This window comes from Ailuropoda melanoleuca, chromosome 10, assembly GCF_002007445.2.
Source record: "Ailuropoda melanoleuca isolate Jingjing chromosome 10, ASM200744v2, whole genome shotgun sequence".
In the NCBI taxonomy this organism is placed as follows: Eukaryota; Metazoa; Chordata; class Mammalia; order Carnivora; family Ursidae; genus Ailuropoda; species Ailuropoda melanoleuca.
The window spans coordinates 29609462-29626824 of NC_048227.1; the positions used below are offsets into that span (position 1 = coordinate 29609462).

Consider the following 17363-nt stretch of genomic DNA (forward strand, 5'->3'; position numbering starts at 1 on the left):
AGTGTCCCTTTTTCTATGAGGCCCAGTTGTGTGCCTCCATGGTTTTTGGCGGAATGAGGTGGAGAAATGGGGTGCTGGATAGGTCCTCTTCCGTCCCTCTTCCCCATGGGACCCAAACCCCAAACCATGGTTGACTTGTCTGTCCTTTCCAGCATCCCCACCCCCCACCCCGCCGTAGGTAGATCTTGTGTCGGGGGCATTAAAGGTGACCTGTGTGTCCCCACCTGCAGCAGAGAGCCTCCTTCCTGCATGCTGTCTGCTTGGATTCTAACGGTGGCGTCAGGTCCGTGAGTGAGTAGAGTATAGGCACGGGGACAGTTGGAACGAGGCGGCGTGCCCGCAGGGCCAGCCAGCGGGTTTGTCATTGCAGCTGCTGCAGCAGTGTATCAGCGGGAGGGGCTGGCACATGGAAATGCAGGGGGCGCCTTGAGCTTCGGGTCACTCTTGCAGGTCACGTCCTGTGAAGTTGGGCCTTAGCGGCTGTCATTGTCACTGGGCACCCCGCGTGCAGTGCACAGCTGTTCCAGGCCACCGATGGTGCCTGGGCAGCACGCTTACTGGAGCAGGCTCGCAGGGGTCCTGGATCAGCGTCCACACGCATCCGAGCAGAACAGCAGCCACCAGAGAGAGGCAAGGGACCCAAGCACTCGATCTGCCCCCTTGCTACCTGTCCGGTGTCTCTTGGCGAAGGTCACAGTCATTCCCAGCATAGGTTGGGCATTGTTGGCAGACGGTTGCGATGTCTTTGTTACGCAGTGGTGGCTCCAGGTTTCACCTGTGCCCCTTAGGACTGTTGTTCTGGATATCCCATCTCCTTGGTAGCCAGGTGGCGACGTCTTCTGTTGGCACATCTTCCAGAGGCGGACACAGGCCAGCTTATTAGCCTCTTAATTTCCAGGTGGGGTGTGGGCACCTACATGGTAAACAGTAGGCATTGCAGTATGTCCTTCCATATGTCCTGCTTCAGAGAGGATGCCCCGCCCCATCCCGTCCTGTGCCTCCTGTTGGAGCGGTCACAGGGTCAGTCCTCTGTAGGCTGCCCAGTTATATCGGCGGTCTGTGCACGGACAGTGGGATCATGGGGTGCGTGGCCGGCTCAGTCAGAACAGCGTGTGACTCTTCATCTCGGGGTTGTAAGTACGAGCCCCACGTTGGGTGTAGAGATTACTTAAAATCACGAAAGGGGTGTCTGGGTGGCTCAGGTTAAGCGTCTGCCTTGGGCTCGGATCATGATCCCAGGGTCCTGGGATCAAGTCCCATGTTGGCCTCCATGCTCTTTGGAGAGTCTGTTTCTCCCTCTCTTTCTGCCCCTCCCCTCCATGCTCTCTCTCTCACTCTCTCGCTCTCTATCAAATAAATAAATAAAATCTTAAAAAAAATAAAATCATTAAAAAAAAAAGAACCATGGGGTCAGTCTCATGGAGCTGTTCCATCCATGCTGCTCGAAGCTCGGCCCGTTGACTACTGTGTCCTATGCTGGAGTCTATCCAGATGCTTTCTGTGGAGGGTTGTATGGCCATGGCCATGGGGGGCAGGGGTTGTCCCTTGCTGACCCATCAGGGTACCGCGCAGGCTCAGGGATTGGCCATCTCCTTCACAGAGACGGCTGTCCTTCAGGCCGTGAGTGGAGCATTCCTCCGCCCTAGGGGATGTTTGTCAAGGTACTGCGTTGTTGCAAATAGGCATGGTCTGGAACTGCCTGCCGCGGGCTTTTTGAATGTGTCCTTCAGCCATCCCGATAGAGGACACTGAGCGGGAATGGTCCCTGGGATCGGCCTAGTCGCGTCTTCTCCTGCTGTAAGGCATGCCAGGTGGCGCACGGCTGCTGTTCTAGAAGGCTGCATTGCGTCTCAGCTCCTTTCCATAACCACAACCAGAAACCTGACGGTACTCATCTGTGCCCTTGCAGTTGCCTCGAGCCCCACCCAAACCCTGCTGGGCCCCTGGCGACATCGAACTTGCATGGCTGTCCCTGTCCCGGAACACCCAAAGCTTGGGTCTGTCCAGTCATCACCTTGGCTTGTTCATATGCTTTGCTCTGGGCTGGTTTTTACTAATCTGAAAGGGGCTGAAGCAATCGAGCCAGGCGAAGGCTGAACGGATGCCCGTACCCTAACAGTCTCGGGAAGGTCTGCAGCTGCTTTGGGCTGGTGTGGCACGGTGTGCCTGCATCTTAGCAATGACCGCTGCAGGAACAACCTTGTCTTCCGCCACCGGGTAACACCCAAGTACTTGACCGGTCAGCTGGGGCCCTGAAGTTTCTGTGGGTTCATTGCCCTTCCTCCCCCTCACAGGAGCCCCAGCAGAGCCTGCAGGGTTCCCTGCAGTAGGGGCAAACCTTCGCAGGCAAACGTTCTATCATCAGTGCAATACGCCCATCTCGCTGATACGGGGACGGGAGAGCAGGGAGAGGTGTGGGGCTACCATCCCGTGACGCAGCGTGACAGTATGCGGGTGGCCCTAAGGAACCACCTGAAAGGTTCATCCTGGTCCCTCCTGCATGAGGGCAAATTGATCTTCGTTCCCAGAAACTTGTACTTGTCAAAGTCCTTTCCGGGACTTTCCTGGAGGAGGAGCGCTTTTGCAGGAACGCATTTTGCCAAAGCATCAGAGTAAAACAGGAACTCTGCCAACAACCGAAGACTCCAAAAAATGGCTGCAGTTAAAAAGCTAATGAGCGTTTCGTATCAGCTCGGTAAAGGCGAAACGTAGAAACTTTGTGCTTTTTTGGGGCATATAAAAAAAAATTTGTTGACTTTTTTTTTTTTTTAATCAAGAGCACACCAAATACCCAAGAAAACTTTGTCTTTTTAACAGAGGGACAAATCACATTCTAATCTTATACCGATGTACTTTTCAGACTTACTCCCATCTTAGTCCTGACCACACATAAAATTCTTTCCTAAAGATTCCTCTTCATGAGCCTTCTTCAATTTTATTTTTTCGTTTAGATTTGTCCTAAGCTTCCCTGTCTCTAAACAACCAGTCCCATTTCAGGACAAAATTACTTTCTTTTCCCTTAACAAAAACCTATTCTCATTCTTACACCTTTCTTAACGCATCTCCTGCCTTTGCTACAGACAGAGTGGCTTTCCTTACTATTAACAGCAGTCTGTATTTCAAAGGGCCTTCCCCCCTCTTTTTTCTTCAGTCTCTGTGGGCGATGTTTTGGTTATTTCCTGGGGTGTTTATATTATAAAGACATGACAAGATTTACAACTTCAAGGGGCAGAGAAAGGATGCTAGTTTTTCTCCTAAGAGTTAGGAGGGTAATTTCTATATAAAATTTTTCTTTGTAGTAGGGGTTAGAAAACATGGTGAATTTTGTCTGTTTCCTCATCAATTATCACTAGATAGATTGATGGATTGATCACTTTTTAGCAATTCCACCTCGTAGCATCCTAATCAGATTTTATTACCAGTGCCTGGATATTTTCCCCCCTTTTCCAAGTTTGTATTTAAATTTGTTAGTTAGGGGCACCTGGGTGGCTCAGATGGTTAATCGTGTGCCTTCAGTTCAGGTCGTGATCCCAGGGTCCTGGGATCGAGTCCCGCATCGGGCTTCCAGCTCAGCGAGGAGTCTGCTTCTCTCTCTCCTCTCCCCTGCTCATGTTCTGTCTCTCTCTCTATCTCTGTCTCAGATAAAAAAATAAAATCTAAAAAATAAATAAATAAACTTCAGTTAGTTAAAATACAGTGTAATAATAGTTTCAGGAATAGAATTTAGTGGTTCATCACTTACATGCAACACACAGCTTATCCCAAGTGCCTTCTTAATTCCTATACCCCCACCTGCCTCCCCTCTGGTAACCATCAGTGTGTTCTCCAGAGTTAAGAGTCTGTTTCTAGGTTTGTCTCTCTTTTTATCCCCTCTATGTTCATATGTTTTGTTTGTTTGTTTGTTTCTTTCTTTTTTTTAAGATTTTACGTGTTTATTTGAGAGAGGGACACAGACACAGCGAGAGAGAGCACAAGTAGGGAGGCAGAGGGAGAAGCAGGCTCCCCGCTGAGCAAGGAGCCCGATGCGGGACTCGATCCCAGGACCCTGGGATCATGACCTGAGCCGAAGGCAGACGCTTAACCGACTGAGCCACCCAGGCACCCCACGTGTTTTGCTTCTTAAATTCCGCATATGAGTGAAATCATACGGTATTTGCCTTTCTCTGACTGACTTGTTTTGCTTAGCATAATCCTGTCTAGCTCCATCCTTGTTGCAAATGGCAAGCTTTCATTCTTTTATATGGCTGAGTCGTATTCCATTGTGAATCTGCCACATCTTCTTTATCCACTCATCAGCTGATGGACGTTTGGGCTCTTTCCATAATTTGGCTATTGTAGATAATGCCGCTATAAACATTGGGGTGCAAGTGTCCCTTCGAATTAGTATTTTTAAAAAGATTTTATTTATTTGCAAGAGAGAGCATGAGCACAAGCAGGGGGAGCCCCAGGCAGAGGGAGAAGCAGGCTCCCCACTGAGCAAGGAGCCAGATGCGGGACTCGATCCCAGGACCCTGGGATCAGGACCTTACCCGAAGCCAGATGCTTAACCGACTGAGCCACCCAGGCATCCCCAAATTAGTATTTTTGTATCTTTTGGGTAAATACCTAGTAGTCAAGTGCCTGGATCATAATCCGTGACATCCTGTGTCTCCTATCTTTGCAAAACGGCACACTGAAGCCTCTGACGCACTCTGCTCTCGCCTCCCTTCCCTGCCACAGTACGCAGCTTCTCCGACGAGTGCATTAGACTGGCTGGCGTTTTTGGGGCATTCCCGTACTCGTGCGGTAGTCCACAAGCATCTGACCTCTGGGCCACCCCTCCCCACACAGTGATCACTGGCCAGCTTGGCATTTCCCACGCAGATTTCCCTTTTCCCCTTTGCAACAGCTCAGCACTCATGGGGTTTTCTCCAGCTTCGTGGCTAGCTCAGCAGTGACGCAGCTGCTCCCTGGCAGACTCCAAGCCGAGGGGGCGTGATGGCCCAGTGAGACCCAAGAAATGACCCGGATACAGCAATCAGAACAGAGGTTTATGGGGGAACTTACATCCAGGGAATCCAGGGGCGGCAGACTGGACAAAACATCCGTTGCTGGGATCTACACGTCGCAAGGTTTTCTATGAGAGCAACGCTGGAGAACCCCGGCGGCTGTTTGTGGCCTCTCCCTCCTTGCGCGACCAGCGCTCCAAGGAGATCAAGGCCTGCCGTGTGGACGTTCTTTGTTACGGAGGAGATGCTCTGGGTTGACCACCTGCCAGAGCCCATGACCTTGAATGGAGAGCATGTGTTTCCTACATATGCTGCTTGATGGGAGTACCGAGGGAGCGCAGGGTCTGTACATTGTCAAGACGGGGACAAACAGGGTCATCGAGGGTGTGTCTGCACGAACCAGCCAGCTAGCGCGTCCCGTGCATCCCCTTGATGAACTTTCAATTCCATAGACATCCTGTATTTGTGTGCTGTACGCACATCTGTGATTTGCACGTAAGTTTTTTTTTAATCTTTTTTTTTTTTTAATCCACCCCCGACAAACCAGGTTTAGCATTTGGGGGCGATATTGCCCCTGTCGAGAATGCTCTTACGGGAGTCTTCAGGCCCACAGAGGCCAGTCGAAGAACACACGCGTGTAACGTCACAGTTCTCAGCCCAAGCCACGTTGGAATCAACTATGGACCCCATACCTGGACCCCAGCCTGGAGATGCTGAGTTGATTGGTCAGGGGGGTCCCAGGCATACTTTTAAAAAAAATTAATAAACTTCATTTCTCAGAGCAGTTTTAGGTTTCCAGAAAAGTTGCACAGAAAGTATGGAGAGTTCCCATAAAACGCCCCCCCCCACACACACACACTGTGTTCCCTCTTACGAGCTCTTGCATTAGTGTGGTGCATTCCAGCTGGCGAGCGGATATGAATATGTTATTAACCAAAGTCCATAGTTTACATCCAGGTTCACTCGTGGGGGTGAGTAGTTCTGTGGGTTTTGCCAAACGCAGAATGTCGTATACCCATCTTTACTATTACACAGAAGAGTTTCACTGCCCTAAAAATCCCCCCTGTCCCATCTGTGGATGCCTTCTACCCTTAACCCCTGGCTGCCACTGAACACCTTTGTCTCTAGTTGTACCTTTTTCTGGAATGCCGTAGAGTTGGGTCATCTGCCTTTTCAGACTGGCTGCTTTCACTTTGTGAGATGCATTTATAGGTTCTCCATGTCCTTTTGTGGCTGGAGAGCTCATTTCTTTTTATCACTAAATAATGTTCCCCTGTGTGGATAGACCAGTTTGTCAGTTCCTCTCTGGAGGAATCACGTGACTGCAATGTGCATCCTAGGGCTGGAGCAACTTCTGCCCTGTCGACGGGGAAACTGAGGCCCAGGTGAGGGAAAGGGCTTCGGGTCCTGCCGAGCTGGTGGAGGGGCAGGCCTCCCTACTCCCGCCCCCACCCCTGGGGGCCTGACCAAGCCTCACCCCCAGTATGGCCCCTGCTTGTGCACCGGGCACCCTCCCCTTTGAGCTCCAGTGCTACTGGGGGTCTTCTGGCCCCCGGTGGGGAGCACTGTTGGGGGCATCCTTTTCTGTAACTGAGTGACCCAGGGGTCTTCTGCTCCCCCCAGCTGCTCACTTCACACACAAGCATGAGTTTTAGAGTCAGGCAGGCCCAGATTAAATGTGTGTCCCTCTTTGGGCCTCAGTCTCCCTATCTGTAAGATGGAAATTCCCATCTCACACGTGTTGGGAAGGACAAGGGAAGGCTCTGTCCCTAGGCCAGGAGCTGGGGTCAGGGAAGGCAGCCCACCACCATTCCCTCTACCTCCTCTCTTCCTGTCTGCTTGCTGTCTGCTGTGCTTGGTGGTTCTCAGAGCTGGAGTGGCTGGGGAAGGCTTCCTGGAGGAAGGGTCCTCCCGCTTTGCTGGCTCCCACAGACCCCTCCTGTGCTCCCTGCACTTCAAGCCCTCTCCTGTCTCCTCTCAGGTACAGGTGGCTGCCCGACGATACAAGGACCATAGCCTCAGTGGCTCCCTGTCTGTGCGCACATCTAGCCGGGAGCTGGTTCTCCTGGAGGCCGACACCAGCCAGGACACCCAGAGACGCAGCCAGGCCTGGGACACGAGCTTCCTCCTCCACCAGGCAGTCCTCAGTGGCCCCCGGGCTGTTCAACTGCAGCTGTCCAGCAAGGTGGCCGCAGCCAGGTGAGGTTCCCCAGGGCCCGTGCAAAGGAGTGGAGGGGACTCCGAGGGCAAAGGGCTTGTGTCCTGGGAGATGGGCAGTGATTGCTGAGAGGTGCCCTCGTCCATCACTCAGGGACCAGTTCTAAATCACCCCTTCTTAGGCCATTCCTGATTTTAAGCCATTGAGGGAAAGGAAGGAGGAGGCATTCCGTTTTCCACATTTATCTTTTTTCTTTTCTTTCTTAGTAATGACTGTGTTCATTGTAAGTGGCCTGTTTCCCCTGCAGTCCCAGCATTGGCAGCTTTTGTGAATTTGAGGAGACCCAAGGCTCTGGGTATGGTTCTAGATAATCCTATCCCCAGAATTCCCACAAGAGCTGTCTATCTGTGGATTCATCCATCTGTCCAAATGTCCATCATTGTCTCCTGTCTTTAAGGGGTTTGAGGCAGGTTATAAAAACCTATGTTGTTCTAGGTCGGGAATTGACAGACTTTCAGCAAAGGGCCAGTTGGTACATATTTTCAGATCTATGGGCCATATGGTCTCGGTGGCAATGCCTCTGCTTGGTAACATAGAGACACCCCTAGATGAGATGCAAATGAGTGGGCGTGGCTGTGTCTCAATGAAACTTTACTTACAAAATAGGTGGTGGGCTGGTTTTGGCCCATAGACATATAGTTTGCCAACTTCTGTTCTAGATTTTTCAAAACATGTGAAGAAATGGGCAGGAAGGAAGAGAAAAATGGGGAAAATAAGAAGGTGCTCAAAGTGGCTGTAGGAAACAAAATGCATGCTGTGAAGGCCTGTATATTTTTTAGAGCTCAGCTTAAAATTTGGCTCTGAGCATCCTAGTAGCCAATGAAAAAAGAGAAACCAACCAGTGGCGTTATTTGCAAAGGCTGTGGGGAAACACACACACACACACACACACACACACACACTTACACCTGTGTGAATATGCGCAAGGAAGGCATGATTGATCTTGTTTCTGGTGTCGATTCTCAAGGGAGGTGTCTCCCTTGGTGTCCTAGGAAGAACATCTGTATGGATGACAGGGGCTGTATCCTCTTCCCCAGTTCTCCCGAAAGTTTAATACCAGGTTTCCTGAAGCTGTTTATCTTTTCATCGCTCATCATCATATGATGCATAGATAACTTATCAGCAATATCTGCTCAATATCAGTGGTTCTATTTTATCCCCCACTTTACAGAAGAAGAAACGGGCTCAGAGAGGTTATATCCTTGTCCAAGGCCACAGTTAGTGAGTAGTGGCACTGGGATCCAAACTGAGGTTTGGCTGACCCCAAAGCCCATGATCTTAACCCCTATTACACTGTGTCCCTGTGGGCTGAGAGCCCAGTAAAAGCAGTCCTATGATGGGTCTGGACAGTGGGGTCCAGGGACCCACCTCTTATGGCCTTCCTACAGGGGTGGGTGCTGCCCCTTATCCCCATCACATTCCTTTCTAGGGTTTGGCTGTTTTATAAGGTGTTGGTGGACCAGAACACAGCCCAACTTCTCCTCAAGGCTTCCAGAGAGCAGAGGGGAGGCCAGGTCCTGACCCTGCAGAGCCAAGCCCAGCACACGGTAGCTGGTTGGACAGCTGTGCCCCGCCTCCTGACCCTCAAGGGCATGCTGAAGCAGAAGGAGACGCTCAGAGAGGGTGAGCCTGGGGAACGCCACAGGGGCAGGGTCAGTGGGGGTCTTGGGCAAGAACTTTCTGTGGAACCACAGAGTAGATTAAATCCTGCATGTTTTCAAATCCACTGATATTCTATTTCAGTATCTCACACATCAATGATACCCCTTTGTTAGAAACGAATACCTGTTCTGACAAAGTGAATCTTCTAACGAAATACCAAACAGGCTTCCTTATGCAGGACTTGTCAGATCCTTTAATGTACTAAATGGATATTGGAAAAACCCAGGAGGAAGAGTTGGGAGCAGTGTTTCCCAAGCATATTTTTTCTAATACTTTTAATTCTGACATAATTACAGACTTATAGAAAAGTGGCATGAATAGTACAAAGAATCCCATAGGTCCAGCTACACCAATTCCTGACCTTTTATCACAATTGCTTTATCATTCTTCTTCCTTATCTCTTTCTCTCTACATATATACACATATATGTGTGTATATACCATTTTTATTTCTGTATAAAAATATTTTATTTCTGAGCTGTGTTTTACTAAATTGCAGATATAATTGTTCTTCACCCCTAAATAGTTCAGTGTTTATTTCTTAAAAATACAGATAGTCTCTGGGCACATGGGTGACTCAGTCAGTTGAGTGTCTGACTCATGATTTCAGCTCAGGTCTCTATCTCAGGGCTGTGAGTTCAGGCCCTTTGTTGGCCTCTCCACTGGGTTTGGAGCCTACTTAAAAAAAATAAAGATATTCTCCTACATTCCACAGTGCAGCTATCAAAATCAGAAAATTGAGAGTATTTCTTTCCTTTTCATGATGTTTATACTTTTGAAGGGTATGGGACAGTTGTTTTGTAGACTATCCCTTCTATAGGGGTTGGTCTGATGCTTCCTCATGCCTACTTTCAAGGAAGCCACAGTGGTGATGCGCCATCATTTCCAGAGGCACCCAACGTCAGTGTGTCCCAATTTTGGTGACTCTAACTTTGATCACTTGATTAACACAATGTCTGCCGGATTTCTCCCTGGTTAGCTTTTTATTTTTTCCTTCATATTCTGACCTCAAAAAACAGATCGAAGGACATTTCCTTCTATTTTCCAAGAGTTTGTGTAGGATTGGTGTTCACGCTCCCATAAGTGTCTGATAGACTCTACCTGCAAGGCCACCTGGAGTGTTCTTTGTGGAAAAGTTTTCTGGAACATGCATGGATATAAAGCTATTGAGGTTTTCTATTTCATCGTGTGTCAGTTCGTAAGTTATAATTTTCAAGGAATTTGTCTCAACTAAGTCGTCAAATTTATTGGCATAAAGTTGTTCGTTATATCTATTATTATCCTTTTAATGTAGGTGGGATCTGTAGTGCTGTCCCTGCTTTCCTCGATGTTAGTTGTTACTTCTGCTCCTCTCTGTTCCTTTGGTCTAATTAGGATTTCATCAGTTTTGTTGATCTTGTCAACCAACATTTGGTTTTGTTTTCTCTCTAGTTGTCTCTTTCCAATTTCTTTGATTCCAGCCCTTACCTGTTTCTTTCTTTCTTACCCTTAATTTGGATTTACCCTAGTTTATTAAGGCGGACCTTTAAGCCATTGATTTTTAGGCCTTTTTCCTTTCCTAATATAAGCATATATAAACTGTATACTTGCCTCTTAGTATTCTGTTAGCTGCTTCCCACAAATTTTGATGTCATGTATTTTCATTATTTATTTTGAAATATTTTCAAATTTTTCTGGTGATTTCTTCTTTGACCCATGGGTTATTTATAAGTATGTTGCTTAATTTCCAAAGATTTGAAAATTTTCTAGATAGCTTCTTGATACTTATTTTCATTGTGGTCAGAGGGTCAGTCTTTTAAAACTTGTTATGACTTGTTTTACAAGCCAGTATAAAATCTATCTTGTGAACAAATCTTACACACTGAAAAATAATTTGGATTCTGCTGTTGTTGGGTGCAGTGTTCTGTAAAGGTCAGTTAGGTCAAGGTGTTTGGTTGTGCTGTCCTGATGTATATCCTTACTGATTTTCTTTTTGGTTTGTTGTATCAATTAATGAGAGAAGGGTGTTAACCTGTCTAACTGTGATTGCGGATTTCTCTATTTCTTCCTTTGATTCTGTCCATTTTTCCTTCATGTATGTTGACATGCTGGTATTAGGTATATGAGCATTTATGATTGCTTCTTTGATGATCAACCCATTTATTTTGAGATATGCTGTGTCTTATATGACTCTTTGACGTCTGTTTTGTCTGATATTAATGTAGCTGTTCTTGCTTTTTTATTAGCATTTACATTGTATATTTTGCCACCTTTTTTCTTTAAATATAGCTGTTTCTTTATACTTAAAGTAAATTTCTTATAGACTACATATAGTTGGATTTTGCTTTTATGTGTAGTGTGACAATCTCTGCCTTTTAATTATACCAGTTAGTTGATTGATGTTTAATGTAATTATAGATATAATTGGATTTAGGTCTACTATTTTGCTGTTTGTTTTCTGTTTTCCCATATATTTTTTTTCAGTGCAAAATAATACGTAGAAATTAAGATCTGGGTGCTAGGTGTGTTTATTGCTACTGGACTGCCAGTCCAGGGCCTTCTCAATGGATGGACCTAGAAAATAGAAGTGTATACACACAGTCATACACACACACACACACTTCTATATCTGTCTACAGATAAGTTTAAAACCGTTAGTTCACACTGATGACCTCCACTTCAGTCTACCCTCAAAAAGCTCATTCTCGTGGTTTTCCATTTTCATATTTCTCGTTCCCTTCTCCAACAGAAAGACACCTGCCTCCAATTATCCACAATATATTTACTTATTCGTTCAGCCTGGGAATACGTAGAAAGTAGCTTCAGAGTTACTAATCTAGACCTCTATGAAGGTAAACTTCATTAACTAGAATGCGGTGTTTGATTAGAGATCTTCTTGTCTCTGGCCTGAACCTAATGTGGTTGAGATCCATCCAAGTAGTTGTCAAAGGCATAAATCCAAACACTGTGTTCGAAAGTTCGTGAGGATTAACCCCCCGCCCCCTCCCCCATGTGATTCTGTTAATCGTTTGAAATACAGTTGGGTTCCCTGGTTTCCGTTTGTTTACCATTTTTAGGTTTTCCCCTCTCCTCATTGATTTCATGTATTTGGTTTTTGAGGATGTGAAACAGTAACAAGGTTCCCAAAGCCAGGATTACACAAAAAGGGACCCTTTGCCCAAGCGTCCTTGACCCCGCACCCTAGCTGGACATCGGTCCGGGGCCCAGTATTTCAGAACCTGAAGTCTCTGCTCTTCCCCCAAGAGGCGGACGCCGTTCTCCGGTCTGGTAGTAACATTAGCACCAGCCCTCCTTTTCCCAAACTGGCTAAAATGTGCCAAAACCAAATTGCATAAAAAATAACAAAGATTTGAAAAAATTTACACACAATCGAGTGGAAAAAGAATGTCACCGAGAACCCTACTTGTCAAGTGTATGTTGCATTCCACTGATGGTCTCTCTTTCAACTCTTCACTCTTTACACTTAATACATATTTCTTCATTTTTGAAGGCAGTTATTGAGGTATAATTTCTTGGAGTGTAATTCACATACAGGAGAAAACCCTTTACATTTTAATAAACTCAGTTGTGTAGCTACCAACACGGTCTTGATACAGAACAGTTCCATTTCCTCCCAAAGCCCCTTCCTGCCACCCATTGTAGTCAGCCTCTTCCTACCCCCATCCTGGGCAACCACTGAGACGTTGTCCATCCCCATATTTCTGGCTTTTCTATAATGTTCCAATCAACGGGAACATACAGTATGTCAACTTTTGAGTATGGTATCTTTTGCGCAACATAACGTGGTCGACGCATGCCCAAGTTGTGGCATGTATCCATAGTTTATTCCTTTTCATTGCTGAGTAGTAGTCTGCGGCATGGAGATACTGCAGGTTACCCGCTCACAGTTGAAGGACGTTGGGGTGGTTTTCAGTATTTTCCAATTATGAATAAAGCTGCTATAATCATTGGCCCACAGGTTTTGTGGGACCATATGGTCTCATTTCTCTTGAGTGAATACCTGGGAGCGGGATTACAGGATTATACAGCAAGTATACGTGGACATCTGTAGGAAAGTGCCAGACTGTTGGCGGAGTGGCCGCACCATTTCACATCCCCGCCCACGCGCTGAGAGTCCTCATTGTTCTGTACCCTTGCTAACAATTGGTGGTGTCAGTTTTTGGTTTTGGGCTTTTCAGTTGTGATTTATAATTGAATCTCATGTTGGTTTAAATTTGCGTTCTCTTCAGGACTAATTATGTTGAACATCTTTTCAGAGGCTTATATGCTACTTTTAAAATTTTGTGAGCCAAGTGTCTATTCAAACATTTTTCCCATTAAAAAAATTGTTTTCTTGAATTCTCAAGCTGACTTTGGGGATTATTTACACAAGTCCTGTGTAAGACGTGTGTTTTGAAAATATCTTCCCCCGATCTGTGGCTTTATATTCTTTCACTAGTGTCTTTTGAACAGTGGACGTGTTGAACTTTGATCAAATCCAATTGATTATGTTTTTTTATGAATAATGCTTTTGCTGTCATATAAGATATCTCTATTTATTAAACCTGAGGCCACGTCTTAGAAGTTTTATGGTTTTAGCTTTTTAAATTCAGGCTTGTGGTTAATTTTGAATTAATTTGGGTGTATTGGTTGGGTAAAAGTCAAGGTTGTTTTTTTACTTGTGGATTTTCAATCATTTCAGCACATTTATTCAAAGACCATCCTTTCTCTGCTGAATTATCTTTGTACCTTTATCAAATGTCTATCAATGATGTGTGTGAGTCTATTCCTGAACTCTGCTGTCCCATCAACAGTACTTCATTTTCTCTGCTTAATAGTCTAGTGAAATCTTATTCTGGTTATCCGTGATTAACTGGTGAATATCTTACAGGATATGGTGACCTAGGGACCTACAGTGTAAGGAATTTGTAAAAGATGATGGCGAGATTCTGTGAGAAACTCTATCTGTGCAGAAAGCACTCTGTACTCTGATCGAGATTTGCACGAGCTCTGTGTCTGGAAGCACAGAACAAGGGGGTCTAAAGCAGCCCCGGGGTGCTGAAGGGCCTCTTCCTGGAGGTGGTAACCCACGTATCCAACTGGAAGGATAGGAGGGGGAGGTATAAAGGCACTGGGACCACACCAAGGCTGGGAGAGAACCTGGTGGGGTCACGAGATGTAAATGGTTCTGATAACAGCCAGAATCTCCCTACTGCATGAGTTATATATGAGCATGGACTTACCCAAATGTATGGAATCTTCTCTGGATGGATGAGACCTCTGAGCAATTTTTCTGTCCCTTGAATTCCAGGTTGGATCCCTCAAGCGTTCCTGGGTCTCAGTTTTGTTGTCTGTGTAATGGGGCCATTCTATCACCGTGGTCTGTGACTCTCTTGAGCAGGAATTGAGCCCCGGTATTAACTGACATCCTTGTTAGGCATGTTGCTTTTCCCCCACCCCCAAAGCCCTTTTGTGTGTGAATTAGCTTGCTTGGTCCTCAGAGCATCCAGAAGGGGGCTGGTTTAATTTGGTCCAGTTCCCAGATGTGCCCTAGCCCCTGACAAGAGTTAGCATTACATCCTGGATCTAGGAGCTTCCTACCCCAGATTCTTTTCCTTCCTGCCCAGATCCCTGCCTGGGCTGACCCCCTTGTCTGTACAACTTCTCTGCCATCCTCTGCAGGTACCGTCAGGGTCACTGCTGACTCAGCTGTGCTGGGCTTCATCCTGCGGGATAAGCGTGAGAGGGCAGGGAACGGCACCAGCCTGCACAGTGTGCACTGCACGCTCACCCAGAACAGCAGCCAGGCCTTGCCGAGACGGTTCGGGCTGAGAGGGCGACTGCGGGCCCAGGCGGGGAGCCTGGGGGGCCAGGCCCGCCTCCGGGCTGATGCCGCCAGCCTGGCTCTGGCTGGGGTCTGCTCCTGGGGCCCCAGGCACGGCCAGCTCTCGGGCAGCCTGAGTCACAACATCGGCACCTTGAGGGAGGCAGGTAGGAGGGGGGGACAGGGCCACGTGCCTTCCTCCCCAAGGGCTCCCAGTTCCTGAAGCCAAGGGGGAGGGGGGAGAAAGCAGCCTCCAGCCCCCGGATCCCCTTCCAGCTCTATTGTCTTCCCCTGCCAGCGTCTCCCAGGACTTCCATCGTCCTCGGGGTGTCTGTTACTCATCCCCAACACACACGACAGGGACCGCGGTAGTTCCTGGGTATTGACGTGCTCCCCAGCCCCCCCCACCTCCCCTCCAGCTTTTCAGTCTTAGAAGCTGGTCTAGCAGGGCCTCCAGGATATGCTCCCGCACCCCAGTCAGGAAATAGGACACCCCCAGCTCTGGCTTCCTGGAGAGTGTCAGTAAGGCCTGGCGGGACCCAGGGCGCAGCAGCTAGGGGAGAGCAAGAGATCAGACCCCCCCCACACCCTGCCCCATTCCCCTCCTTCTCCCTGAAAGCCAGTCCCTGTCCCTGGGGGGTTGGAAATGCGAAGGGGACATGTGACCTCTCACTTGCCGAGTGTGGCGAAGGAGGCACCTGGTGAAATCGTCACTTCTGAGCGTCAGAGATGGTTTCATATTGACGCTTTCACATGCTTCACTCAGGTATATCGGGGGAAGTGGGACCTGAGAGGCCAGAGTTCGCCTCAAGGTCTGGGAACTCTGCAGAGAAAGCTGGGTCACAGCTGCTGCCCCCTGCCCCCTTAAGGGTCCCGCAGACTGGAGACTGGGCTGAGCCATCTCCGTGGTTCCTTTCACCCCCAGGACTCCCCTCGGAGGCAGAAATGCTCCTGTCACACACCCATGTGGCTTCCAACCTCTCCGGGAGCCTGGCACTGCAGAGTGCATGGGGTCAGCTGGACGCTGCCCTGAGCCTGGACGGCGGGGCCCCCGGCACCTTGGGCGGCCGGCTCCATGCCAGCCTGGCCCACACAGTGCCCAGCCTCAGGCGCTGGGGCCTCCCCTTCTCTGTGGACGGTCAAGGCCACTTCCAGGTGGGTGGGGGGCTGGGCCCAGGGCCCCGGGGCGGGGGTAGTGGGTCCGAGGGACACCCACAGCTTCTCTTCTGCGCAGAGCATGGGACACCGTGTGGCGGCCGGGCTGACGGTGAGCGTGGACGGGGAGCAGCTCCACGTGGCCCTGGAGGCCAGGCGACAGCGCGGCCACCACGGGCTGGGCCTGGGGCTGCACCACGGCCTCTCGGCGCTGCTGGGCACCGTGCCCGCGCAGCTCTGGGTGAGTGACCCGCCCCACGGGTGCACCCCAGCTGCCTCTGTCTTTCTCCAACTTCAGGGGTCACCCCATGCACTGGTTCCTGCCACCTCCCTGACCCTCCCCAGGTCCCGCCCAACCCCATCCGGCCCCTCCCACCCAGCCTGGCCCCTCCTCTGACCCCTCCATGTTCGCTCCCAACTTCTCATTCTCCCTTCCATCCACCATCCCTTCCATCCTCGCCACCCTGGCTGCATCTCTTCCTCTCTTCTGTCTGCTTGTCCTCTCCTACACCTGTCCTGTCACCCCCCCACCCCCATCTAGTAGAAGCTATATTACCTCCTCATTACCGGTTGTGTGACTTTGGGCAAGTTGCTAGCTCTTTCTGTGCCTCAGTGTCCTAATATGCAAAATATGACTGCTGACAATTCCTAGAACCAGTTAGAACCTGGCACACGCAGGCCCCCCGAGGACATGAGCTCTGGTTCCTTTGGTTTAAGGACGATGCTGTGGGTTAGTGCTCTGGTTTCTGGACTTTCCCAGGGAGGCTTCCACAAAGGGAGATGGGGCTGAGCTGATGTCTGCGCTCCGTCTGGGCTCTAGGCTGGGGGAAGAGGCCTCCGGTTGCCATCTTCCCGACCGTGGCCGTCAGCACGCCCCCATCCACTCTGCTGGTCTCCACAGGTCAACTGCAGTGGAGACTCCTCGCCTGCCCAGCTGTCAGGGCTCTGCTGGGGGGACTTCGCCAGGCAGCCTTTTGAGGTACGTGGGTCTCTGTCATGGGCGGGACAGTGGTGGCCGATGGTGGTCCAGCTTATGGAGCTCCACACTCTCCTGGGCCGGGCATGGGGACAGCGGGTGCTCTCTGTCACAGGCAGATTGTGGCAGGGAGGCCTTCGTGACCTGTGGCAGGTCCTGTGGCTCCTGCACCTGGGCTGCACTAGACAAGGGGTGACCGTGGGGCTGCCCGCAGACCTTGTCAGTGCTGCTCTGTAGGCAACTGAGTGGGCAGCTGGGTGCAGGCCTGGCCTGACTGAGCTTTGTAGTTGATGGTGGTGGAGGGGGACGTAGCCCAGAGGACTGCCTGGGGGAGGAGGACAGAGCCATTTCTTCTCCTGAGCCCCAGTTTGCTGGCCTGGCTGTGTGCTGATATCCCCCGCAGAAGCTGGGTCACTTTCCCAAGGTCACACTGGGGCCTAAATGGTGGGAGGGTTAACGAAGAGAAAATGGGGGTCAGGACTGAAAGGGTTTTAACAGGTTGGACAGAGGTGCTGCCTCCCACCCCCCCCCCACCACCATGAAATTGAAGAGCCAGGGCACA

General features: G+C 49.3%; 1 protein-coding gene across 1 annotated transcript in view; it reads left to right on the forward strand.

Moving 5' to 3' along the window:
- The window catches only part of LOC100479676, a 126611-nt gene that overhangs the window by 67733 nt on the left and 41515 nt on the right, over positions 1–17363 (forward strand). The window contains 6 exon segments of the mRNA XM_034670366.1: positions 6970–7187; positions 8636–8829; positions 14529–14837; positions 15596–15825; positions 15905–16066; positions 16727–16804. Coding sequence (XP_034526257.1) covers positions 6970–7187; positions 8636–8829; positions 14529–14837; positions 15596–15825; positions 15905–16066; positions 16727–16804 — 1191 coding nt within the window.